Source organism: Cyprinodon variegatus, unplaced genomic scaffold, assembly GCF_000732505.1.
Source record: "Cyprinodon variegatus isolate N-32 unplaced genomic scaffold, C_variegatus-1.0 Scaffold541, whole genome shotgun sequence".
Lineage (NCBI taxonomy): Eukaryota > Metazoa > Chordata > Actinopteri > Cyprinodontiformes > Cyprinodontidae > Cyprinodon > Cyprinodon variegatus.
The window spans coordinates 76,967-89,421 of NW_015150994.1; the positions used below are offsets into that span (position 1 = coordinate 76,967).

Sequence of the window (12,455 nt, forward strand, 5' to 3'; positions counted from 1 at the left end):
GATTTGGTTTTACCCTGAGTTGCTGTCTGTGGGCTGCTGGCTCGCTCTCACACAGTTTCAGCGTGTTCTCGCCATTGTTCAGCCACTCATCCACGGCCTTGTGATCCGACACAAACTTCTGCCACTTGGAGTTGCAGTCCTTCCAACGCCTTTACAAACACATGCAGAGCAGATGGGTGATAATGATACCAGTTATAAATAATCAGAGTATTAATTATTCTGTTTAAAAAGTTTAACACAATAGGAAACAATAAATCAATCAATACAATCAAACTTTGATAGTCGTTTTTATCTTCTCTGCTCAAAAATACATTTGACCATTTTCGCCCCTTCACTATTAGATTAGCTGCTTTATGAGATCATTATCTGGTTAATTATTTAGTTTGCAGTCACACAGGCTGATTTAAACTTTTCTGAATAATTCTTTGGTATGAAGAAGAGTTCATGGTCATCTGAGAGGACGAGATCCTACCAGGCTGGCCTGGACATTGGGCTTACAGGGCAGATGATAATTTTTGGGTCGGCCCATTGCTGTCATAATTTGATCAAAAATGCATTTATAATTAGTTATTTCATATATTAATCTATATAAAAGAATTTATTTGTTAAAAAGTGAAATGGGTTTAAGTCCAAATTATGTCCACAGAAGAAGCGATACACAAAATGCTGTCCTTTATTCATTGTAAACATTTAACAAATCCTTTTTATTTCACTCGATATGGGCTCAGGCACACACTGGCCAAATCGGTAAGGTGTGACAAACGTCCCAGAATCTCCTAAAACGTTTGCATACGCTGAACTTTCTATGTATTTTATCAATTTTGGGCTTATAAGAAGCGCATTTATGACGAGTCCAGAACTTATGTCCAATGACAGCCTAGCTTTTGCATAAAGCATGGCAGCGTAATGCCCATGAAATGATGCATAAGGGATTTGATCGCGGTATTAAACTAGCTGCTGTCGCCCGCCTGCGGGAAAAAAAAAAAAAAAAAAAAAAAAAAATTATTTGCTTCATTCTCATAAAGCTGACATCAAACGCCATCCCAGAAGATAATGTCCTCACAGCTCAGCCCGGTGGTTGATTAGGAAGTCATGCTGCGGGAAAAAAAAAAAAAAAAAAATAGAAAAAGAAAGAAGGTTAGAAGTTACAGCTTTAAACAGTAGCTCTAAGTGGTTGTCTGGAACACGTCAGATTTGTTGATATGCATTGGATATAAGTTCTTGATAAGTTACGCATAAGTTAATCATAGGTTTTGGATAAGTTGGACGCCACAACTTATGAGTAACTTAAACTTAACGTATGTCAATGATCAGATAACTTACCTGTAATTTATGGCCCACATTTGAACATATGCTGGCATACGTCTGGAAATTTTGAGCATGCTTAATATTTCTCGACATAACCTATCTAACATATGCCAGCGTGTTTACCAGATATTTCGTACGTCAGGCATACGCTGGTTTAAATCATCAAGGTGTGACAGGAGCTTATATTTCTTTCTATATGCATTTCATTTTTAATCCTCTCAAAGTTTGTAAATGTCCTATGGTCTATAACTAATCATGGAGGGCCGCCATGAATACAAATGTGGGCCATTTTATGGTCCCAGTCCAGCCCTGGATCCTACAGTAGAATGTCACCATCTTTTTTAAACACATTGAGTCTGCATACATAACACTTCTTATTAGCTGCATGAGCTTTATTAGCGAGCCAGTTTAAATGTGCTGCTTTGTTTCAACATGCTGTAATTTTGTCATTCAAACCCCTTTTATGTAAAATTAGGTGAGGATGGAGAGAATGAGAGCAAACAACATCTTTTGTAAATGGAAGTTTTAAAAAAATGCAATCCAGAAGTACTTTCTTGTATTTTTTTTTCCAAATTCAATTAATGTTAATTTAAAAATATATATATATTTTCCAAGTTATTTCTGCACAATTGATTCTTTTCTTTGTTTTTCACATTAGGTAAAGACATTACTGTCTTCACCTCTGGGGCGGGCTTTCCTGTGGAGTGAGGAGCAAAGACGCATATTTATTTGTCTGCTGGATGTTAGCAACAATATTTTTATTGGTCAATAAACGCGTTATGGACCAGCGTTTGTTTTTGGTTTAAAGTAGAGAATGTGATCTGTAAAACAAAAAATATAAAATCTGTAAAAAAACAAACCAAAAACAAAAAACACATATTATAATATATAGCACATATATATATATAGTATAAAAAAAAATTATTAAATTAAAATACTTTTCAACTTTTCCAAATTTCAGTTTACAAAATGTGTTTTAAAATTTTTCATTTACAAAAAAACGCGTTTTTCGCTTGCAAAAATAATGGAACAAAATTGACGCCATAGATGGCAAGTTAAAATGGCAAATAGGCTTTTATACGTAAAAAAAAAAAATCTTTTTAAGTAACCTATTAATTATCTTTTCCTATATCCTAGCGTAAGTCTAGGATATCCTCCCTTCAGGTCTCATATTTCCTCTTACTTCAGTCTGTCCTTGTAGAGCTTATTGAGTTTTTCCCAGTTATTACAGAGCAGGGAAGCCGTCTCCTGAACTCTGTGGCTCTCCAGAGGTCGAGAAGCCATCACCATTTCTTCTCTGTGGGCCAGGGCTCTCTCCACAGGTCCGTGCAGTTTATCAATGTTCTCCTTCACATCCTGCAAATAAAGAAGCACACAGGACATTTTGGGGATTAAAGCAAACAGACCAGTAAACCTGTGAATATTTAAAGACCCCTGAAGCATTCCTCAGCAAATGTTTTTGCAGTCAGAGCGAATAATGAACTACAACTTTAATTATTTTAAATTGTTAAAACAGATCACTTGTTTTTATTTTTTATTTTTTTTAATTTAGGCAACTTTTTAATATGGCTGGATTAAAACATGACCACCATGATAAGCATAGAGAAACAGCGGCTATCAATACATGCAGGAATCCCAAATGGATGTTATTTGTGTTGTGATTTTATACTTTATTACCCATCTTGCAAGGATAAACTAGCTTTGAAGTTTTTGGATAAGACTTTGTATCTGCGATTGACAAAAAGCAGCTTACAGCAAAGCCTGGGAAAGAATGAGAAAAACTCATCCTCGGCATGGACAAGGCACAGAAAATCACTGTGATAGTAAAGACGAATAAAACTCATTAGCCGCTTTAATGGTGGTTAATGTAGAATCTCAGACATGAACGGGGGACTAGGACTGATGTTACACATTTGGACTACTAATAATAAATATAATTCATTTGAAGCTCTCGTACCTACAATCTGGTATTTTTCTTAACATGCTACTTCTTTTATTTTGGGTTTTTCCATAATCTGCATACAACAAAAATAAATTAATTAAAGGTCTTTGTATTTCTTTTCTTCATTCATTCATTCATTAATTTATTTGAATGTTTCTTTAATAGGGCAGGTTTAGGGTCTGGTTTTGGCCTGAGGGTTTGACCATAAATAGTTTCCAACACTTATAAAAGAGACATCTATCTCTACCACTATATTAAGAGAACCATATATATTTGTGCTGGTAACTTTAACATGAAGTAAAAAAAAAAAAGCAATTTTTTTTTTATGACAGACTAAATAAGATTTTTTAACTAATAACATGTTAATACAATGCAAAATAAGTAATCTTTTCTTAAAATAAGTGCATTTTTCTCTTGAACTGAGGAGGTCAGTGAGACCCTTTGCCAATGGAACAAAACTATTTAAATTTAAAATAAGAAAAAAACAATTGCATTGTCTCATGTCAAGTGCATATCGTCTATCTTGTTTCAAGAGTAAAAATATCCCAAAGCATTGGCAAATCATCTTATTTACCTACTCAAGTTAAGGATAAATACACTTAAATTAAGACATTTTTAATTATTTATAGATTGCTTTTGCAGTGTAGATCATGTAGAAACATTCATTCTGAATGTTGACAGCATGTTGTGTTGATAGGGCCTATATTCCTACTTGGTAAGTTAATCAATTCCAGCAGCATCAATGTATAAAATGAAAAATGTATTATCTCAGGGCTCAAAAAATGTGTTTCCACATACAATTTACTGCTTGAGAGTTTCGAGTCAATGGAAAAGTTTAATTCTGCTTTCTAGCTTTCAGGGTTTTAAATACGGCTATTTTGAGATAAACATCTTATGCAGTGGAGTACATAAAGGATTTGAAATTTCTAAAATATTTATAGAAAAAATGTTTGTGGAAACTACTTTTTCCCCCCTCTTTCTTACATTTCCTTTTGATTTTAACCTGACATAAGAAATAAAAAAATTAATTTAAACTGGAAGAAAGAAAACTTTAAAATTCAAAATGTATTGAAAAAAAAAGAATGAAACAAATTTTCAGTGAACTATAGTTTATCTGTGAGGCAGTGCTGACCTTCAGGCATTGCTCTTGCTGGGGCAGGTTATAATAGGCTGCAGGCCAGTATTCAGGAGAGTTCAGCTTGAAGTCCGTCTCTGACACTGAACGCAGCAGCGCCTGGAGCTCTGTCAGGTACTCCTGGTTGCACACCCACAGGCAACAGAACACAAAGCCGGATCAGGGAAAAAAAAACAGAAATGTTAGGACTCCAAAAATAGACAAATATGTTACATCATACTTGGTATTTTCTGGACAGGTAACACTATAGCAGCTAATATTTTGATCTGAAACCCATCGGAGGCCTAACTTCCAAATTACAATGATGCAAAAGGGTTTATAATAATAGCAATTTAGTACATGAACATTAGATTTTATTTATTAAACAGGCTCCTCCAATCAATGATAAGATTAAAGAGTAAATCCTTTGAGATTTAGATAGAGCACAGGCATAAAATTAATAAAGAATTTCTACGTGATGATGACAAATTATATATTTTGGTTTTCAGCTGTGCTTGTGCGCCCTTTCTTTTAGTGCCGCTCTGGGCAACTGCCAAAATTGCCAATTTATCACCATAAAAGAAATTTAAAAAAGGATCTGAAAATGAAGCCCCAGATAATTTCAGACCTCTAACACGCCATGTGATTTACATTTAAATTTTTTTGAATATTTCACAGCACTTCAAATGAACTGAAACGGCCAAGTTCGACCAGCATCAACTTTTTTCTCTCAGAATGACGCACGGGGGCATCAATCAAAATAACATTGCAAATGAAGCTTGTTGCTACAGCGAAGGGAAACTGGGATGTAAACACTCGCCTGTTCCTTTCTCCTCATTGTTATGCTCCCATCGCAGGCCAATCACTTGCCCTCCGATTAAAGGAGACTTTTTAATCAGCCCAAGATGAAACGCTCTTAATGACATTATTAGCGGCCTCGCAATGAGTTGATTGCTGCCGGTTGTCGAGTGGGTGAGACGGAGTCTCAATCATGACATCTTTTGCCAGGACAGGCGAGTTTTTTTTCCCCTTCAAAACTTCTATTTATTTCCATATAATTGTCAAACTACGTCAAGTTTGGGGATTTGACTAAGAAATGAGATTTGTCTGCTACACTGAACACAGGTGCATCTCAATACACTGGTTTATCACCAAAAAGTTTTTGGAAAAAGGACAAATCATATTTTCTCAACTCCACCCACTAAGGCTGATTATTCTGGCTTCCTTTCAATAAAACTATACAGTACAATGAGAAGACACTACAGTAGCTTTAATTGTTTAGCTGAACAATATTAGACAATATTTCATATATTACTCTTGGGTTTTAGTTTAGAGCCATTAGAGCAGTGGATTTAAACTCAGATCCATGAGGACTGGTATCCTGCAACTTTTAGATGTTTTACTTGTCCTACACACTTGAATCAAATGGCTAACTTAGTTAACTAGCAGCAGTCAAACTCTACTAATGACCTAATACTGCAGTCGGGTATCTTGAGACAGGGTCACATCTAAAAGTTGAAGGAAATCGCCCCTTTAGTAGTGAGTTTAAACCCAAAGAATTAGTGGGTTTTTCGTTTAGTTCTTTTTTGCTTCAATGTTTTCCAGGCCAAGGACGCCAAACTGATGGCCAGATGGAGCGAGGACCCCCTAATTATATATATTGTATGAAATTGTGTTATATCAAACTGGTCCTATAGTCACTCTATTGCAGATGGAGTAATGAAACCAAAGTAATTTCTCCCTGGGATTATTAAAGTATTTCTGATTCTGATTCCTGGTTGATGGGACAGGTGTTGTGAATGAAACGGTGCCCAGCTTGAAAGAGCTCCTGTGTGTCACTGAATGTGTGCATTGATGACTGAAAGACATCTTCTGCCTCCATTTATCTCCATTTATCATTTTTCAATTAGTGGAAAAAATTGCAGAGGTACCCCTATGCAGTACCTCCGTGGACCCCCTAGGGGGCGCAGACCCCCTGTTGAAGACCTCCGTGAATATTCCATGAATACTCTTGGGTACGGTGTAGGGAACCAAATCTGCTTGGACCCTGACATTATGCTAAATGATTGGCTGAACATTGCCCCTTGACGTAAAACATTGTGGTTCCCCAGGCAAAGATAATAACATAATGCAGAGTCTGTGTACCGATTCGGGAGCATCTGTAGTTTTAGCATGTCTAATGACCGATTACGTTTTAACTGATTAATAAAAAATAAAAAAAAGCTGAAAAATACCTGTTTATGGTGAACAAAGTAACTGTAGGACCATGATATAAAGGGGGAGAGCTGGGTAGCGCTGTGCTCGGTAGCTAACAGGTTAGCCTCTTTTAGGCTACGTTCACACTGCAGGCCTTGATGCTCAATTCCGATTTTTTTTTTTATCCGATTTTCTTTGCGTTGCTGTTTACATTTCCAAATATATGCAACTTCTATGTGATCTCCCTGTGTGAACTGCATTCATACAACGCAAGTACGCAGTAGAGGACGCAATGACGTCACAGGCCAGGGCGCTCTACTGAAGCAAGCATGGATGGTAGTGCCGAACCGCATCTAGTGGTCTTTCCCAACCATAAAAACACAATCTTTTTAAAATGGTTAAACATAAATACTGCTCTCCACATCATCGTCTGCCATGGTTGTTGTTTTACTTGCCGCTTCTGTGTAGCAAAACCCAGAATAGTGAGCGGGTATTGAGTGTCGGGTATTAATGGCATTCAGGTCGGATGAATGCGACTTGGCCACATATGGGCCAAAAAATCGGATTTGGGTCACTTCAGGCTGCTGTGTGAACGTAGCCTTAACTTGGTCAGTTAGCCACATTAAGTTACACTTCTTTTAACTTAGTTTTAACAACAACGGTTCATTTTCTACAAGTAGAATAGCTGGTGTTTTCTTTGTCTGAAATCTCAAGAAAAGGTAATTTGTAAAACATTCCATTTGTCCTGCTGTGCCCTCACATGTTATTAAAATGAATCAGTCTCAGTCTGTCTTAGAGCACTATACTTTACTTGGAGACTCAGAATGATTATTCTACTTTTGGCTAGTTTAGACTGCCAACAAAACATAAAATAATAGCAAATACAGGTAATAATATGCCGAGACTCAAGAAGAGATCTGATTCTTATGAAACGGGTGCATTACAGTTTGTCCGAGTGGTTTTGCCATTTGATGACATCATCATAAGGGGCAGGGTCCCGAGCAGATCTGGTAACTACAATGGCACCCAGCCTCTTTGACTATGACCTTTCTGATGCCCCTCTATTGGGGAGGCATGATTGTGTAGATCGGGAATGACCGACTCCAATCCTTCTCTTCCCAGGATGTTTTAAATATGTAGTAGCACCAACATCAAATTACATTATGGGATCAGATTTTCCAAAGACTTGGTAACTCTAAAGCACATAATGATTTTTGTGTAATTTAGGGGGGGAAATATCTGTATTTTTTTTGTGAGGAAATTGAATTACTGAAAGAAACTAGGTTTTTTAATTATTATTATATTCTTATTCATTGTAATTCCTGGAAAATGGCTGAAAATAAATGATCAACTCATTCTAATATTTCAATTCATATCGTTATCCTAAACCCTCACTATAGTTTTTACATTAGCATTTTTCCGTCTTCTATTTTTAAATAAACTAACCATGACACTAAGATCTAATTCATTTAATAATGCAGAGAAAGCTTTTTAAGGGCAGGGTTCAAAGGTTGCTTATAAATACATTAATACTAATATTTGGGTAAATGTCTCTCAGTAAGTCTGTTTTAAGTAAATTTATGGTTATGGTATGGTTGGGTTTTTTTTCAGTGACCGTCTGGATAATTAAGATTGCAGCTTTTAATTTTAAACCAAACAAACAGAAAGCCTTTGGATTTTATTAAGCTTTGATTCTTTTCCCTACACAATGCATCTTTTCATGTAGATTTCTTTCCCCAGAAGGCATTTGCTTGGACCTTTGAGGGTTTTTTTTTAACCTTCTGCATTACACTATATCCAATTTCATTTTTAAATGAGAGAGAAAATGATTTTAAACATATTAAAAGTAGGTTTGAAATTAAAACAAACAGAATATTTGAGGTCTGCAATTAAAAGAAGGTTCAAATTAGACATCCAGCATAATTTCCAATGAGAAAAGTGGTCAAAGATCCAATGAGAAACATGCCAGGAAGTTGTGGATGGTTCCAGAAAATCTGGCTTCAGGCGTGGGTGCAACTTGGCAAAAAGTTGAATCTGTATGTACAATTTTAACCGCCTGCATGGAGAAAATCAAAAACAAATTAAAATCTGGGATGCATTTCTTGTTTTTAATACTCACTTGGCTGGTTTAGGTTATCGTTAGGTTATACCCCAGAGGAGAAAACTGTTCAAATTCACAATAATTTAGGCTTCATTCATGCCAGGAAGAAGAGCATGTGTTTTTACTGTAGGTCAACTAAATGATAAGAGTTCAAATCCCTCAGATTCACTGTTTACTGTTATGTTTCTGCTAAACGTTTCTGTCACATTCACTTAAATCAGATCAATAACACCACTACTGAGATATATTGAATAAAAATATATATATATTTTCAAATAAAATCCATTAATGATGAACGTCATTACTAAACTACCGTAATTCCGCTTTTAATCATAATGCTGAATTAGTTTAGCATCTTATGGTAGCAGGTTGGTTTTTTTGCCGTTTTTCTTTTCATAAACCATCTTTGTTTTTTAGCCTTTAGGAAATAATATATTTCCTATTCAAATAAATAAAAGCATATTTAAAATATTTTTTAATTAAACAACCAGTACGACAGACATCCAAATTACTGCTACTATCAGTTGTCTCTGGATAAAGCACAATATCATATTATTTATTTCAGTACTTTAATTTAGAAAGATAAAATTATAAAAATATAATTAGTCTCCTGTTCCTGCTATTTTGGTTGGTTGTGGCCAAAACATCTGTTTATTACATATTTTTTCATCTATATTTTGCTAAAGATGGATATTTTGGATATTAATGGAAAATCTGAGGATGAAGATGATTAAGCATATGCATAAAAATGAATGAAAATGGAAGTGCAAAATTAATTTGAGAGAAAAATAACAAAAGACATAATAGACAGATGTATCCAGGACAGGGGCTACCAATAAGCCACTCGGATATTAAAATCGTTTAACCCCCTAAAAATATGACTTTGCTTTATTATATACTATAATAATAACAATGAACAGAAAAGCTTGAAATAAAATCCCACATTTTTTCTCTCTTTCTAAATTGAATTGATGAAGTTAATTAACTTTTCAATCCTACCCAGATTTATCGAGATGCACCTGTGTTTATGGATCAGCGCCAACCCATATAAATCTAGACCAGCAGCCTTCTAGAACACAGTTGCTTTCATTTATTTTCTTTAACAGCTTTTAGACACTATGTGCATGTTTGTGAGAACCTTGTTTGTTGTAGAGCGATTAGAAAAGAGCAGATGCTGATGATGAGAGAAGGCGAGCATCGCCATGCAGTTTAAATTAAAAGTATCAGATAAAACCCTGCCTTCTGATATATATATATATATATATATATATATATATATATATATATTTTTTTTTAAACTTAACTTTCAGATTCTCAGTGAATGCAAAGTTGCTTTCAGACAAGACAAAAAAATAACCTTCAGGTTCCAACTCTCATCATCTAGTTTTGCTCTTTTTTGACAACTTGGACTGAAAAAACACCCCTGGATTGAATTTATTTGCATTAAATGTGCTCTAGGACAATGTACAGTAGAAGAAGAGTGTGCTTCATGAGTAGAACGAGTGCAATGACTCAAATAACCTCAGGCACTGATAACTTTAGACTCTAGGGCCGTATTTTTTAGCAGGTTTTGTGAGGTTTTTTTTATAACTTCTGCTCAAGTCTTTCTAATGTTCTGAGTGATGTAATTTTTCCCCCACCATCCATAACTGAGCAAAATGGACCAGCTCTACAGGGGTACTGTCCTGTTTTGGCCACTGTCTAGAACTGCCCCTACTTTAAACTTTTTACATATGCACTGTATATAGTTTAAAAAGATTAAATCTCCACTAAGTAAATATTTCTTGCAAAACATTTACTGTAAACTAAAGAATAAAAGAAATATCACTTTTGCAAACAATCTTTTGAGGTGTAAAGCAGCACAGAGCATTTGACTCTGTGTGTCAAGAACTTTTTAAAAGTGTCATATTAAAATGTTTTTTCTAATGCTAGATAGATGGACTGATTTTAAGAGTTTATTCCATGTTTTTTTTAAAAGCCTGCTTTGTTAAAAAAGAAAAAAACAAAACAAAAAAAAAACTCCAGAGAAGCTTTAATTATGACATACCCAAAGAAAATAGAAAATATGTCAATAAAACATAGCTACATAGCTCTCAAAACAATGGCCATTTCTTCATTTTCTTCATGTGCTTGTGTACTCGTGAAACATCATAACCCTCAGCCCTTATACTGTTCCAATTCACAAGAACAGCAGAGAAAGGACAAAGTCCCCGGATGACTTTGTCAATCTCAAGACTTGTCCGTTCTTGAGATTGACAGCTGTCCCAGCATGCACTGCGGCAGCAGCAGCTTTTATTGGAGCGCTCAAGTTAAAAGTTCTCTTTTCTATTGTTCAATAGGAGTATGTTTTAAGATCACTTGCGGCGAGAACATTATACTTTTTAGCATCACTATAGGGCCCATTTACTGATTTAATGCGTAATTTAAAATATTTTTTCCAAAGTTGAGAGGACCGCGGCAACCAGCGGACCTCCGCGGGTAATGGCAGCCAGGGCTAACCGCAGTGCGTCTGCAGTGGCCCTCTCTCGCCTAGCCGTGTGTGAAGGACCGCTGGCTATGATGGCGAATGGGAAATGTGCATTTGATTTGAGTTTATATGACTGTGTTAATTAAAAATAAAACTTTGTTTTTATTAAAAAAGAAGCTTTAGAATTGCATTGATGGAATTGGCTTTTTGTTGAATTGGTACATCCCTTGGTAATTAAGAACTGGTTCTAAGCACGTTTTGGATACTGTTAGCTTAAAAGGACTGAAGAGTTAGGATCTGCTTCATAGCTTTCTTTTGATGCTGAAGTTTTTTATTTGAGTTTGAACTACATTTGATCATCTTTAGGGCAACTATCAAACCAACAGACCTCAATAATTCTATGTCATCTACTATCCTAATAACACTTCAGTGCCATAGGTTAAATATCCAAAACCCGTACTATTTAGCCCAATCTACCCTTTAAACATTTAAGACTAAGCCTTCAAATTGTAAAATAATTTTATTCAAAATGCTATGTTGGTACAAATTAATAGAATACTTTATATTCAGGCTATTACGTAATATATAATCAGCAGCTAGCTTGTAAAAATGCAGCTAGCTTAGTAGCAAGAGACTTAGGAGTCAAAGCAAAGTTGGGTTTAATTTGTTATAAAGCAACCAAAGTCATTCAATAAAGCAAAAACCACAATGCGGCCAAACTAACAAAAAGACCTAGAGAAATGTTAGCATATGGTTGGCTAACCTTGCCACTAAAAAATAAGCTATGTTTGTAACTTATATATCGTTTTATATAAATCATTACATGACATGCAGATTTGTAATGACAGTTAACTGAGATTCTTGGACAAATCTTGTGTCTTAACAGTGCGAGTCCGATTCAGGCCTCAAGTCTTTGTTCATGTCATTAAAATAAGAGTTGTTTGTTCGTTCGTTCGTCTCCGTACCCCAAGATACTTAAACTCTTCCACTTGAGGCAAGAACTTTCCTCCAGCCTGAAGGGGAGACTTGTGTCCAGAATACTCAAGTCACTACGTCAAAACTGAGTATTTCTACTGCCAGAAAGAAGGTTTTGAAAATAATTTACCTTTCAATATTTCTTTTAAACTACATTATAGTGACTAAGTTTGGTTCCTAAACCTTCCCTGCCCAGATCCCCTTTGGTTTATAAGAAAGTTTTCACATCCCACACCACCCACAAACCTTTTCACCAGATAATTAAAGTCAATTGGAGTAAGTTTCTTAGTGCGCAAAAATAATCAACAATCGCATAGATTGTGATTGAAGGGAAATAAACCATAATCACATC

At 35.4% G+C, this 12,455-nt stretch overlaps 1 protein-coding gene across 1 annotated transcript in view; it reads right to left on the reverse strand.

The window, feature by feature from the left end:
• Nucleotides 1-12,455, reverse strand: part of LOC107095375 (dystrophin-like) — a 369,912-nt gene that overhangs the window by 73,041 nt on the left and 284,416 nt on the right. Inside the window, 3 exon segments of the mRNA XM_015391433.1 lie at nt 14-149; nt 2,492-2,664; nt 4,383-4,505. Of these exon segments, the coding sequence (XP_015246919.1) occupies nt 14-149; nt 2,492-2,664; nt 4,383-4,505 (432 nt within the window).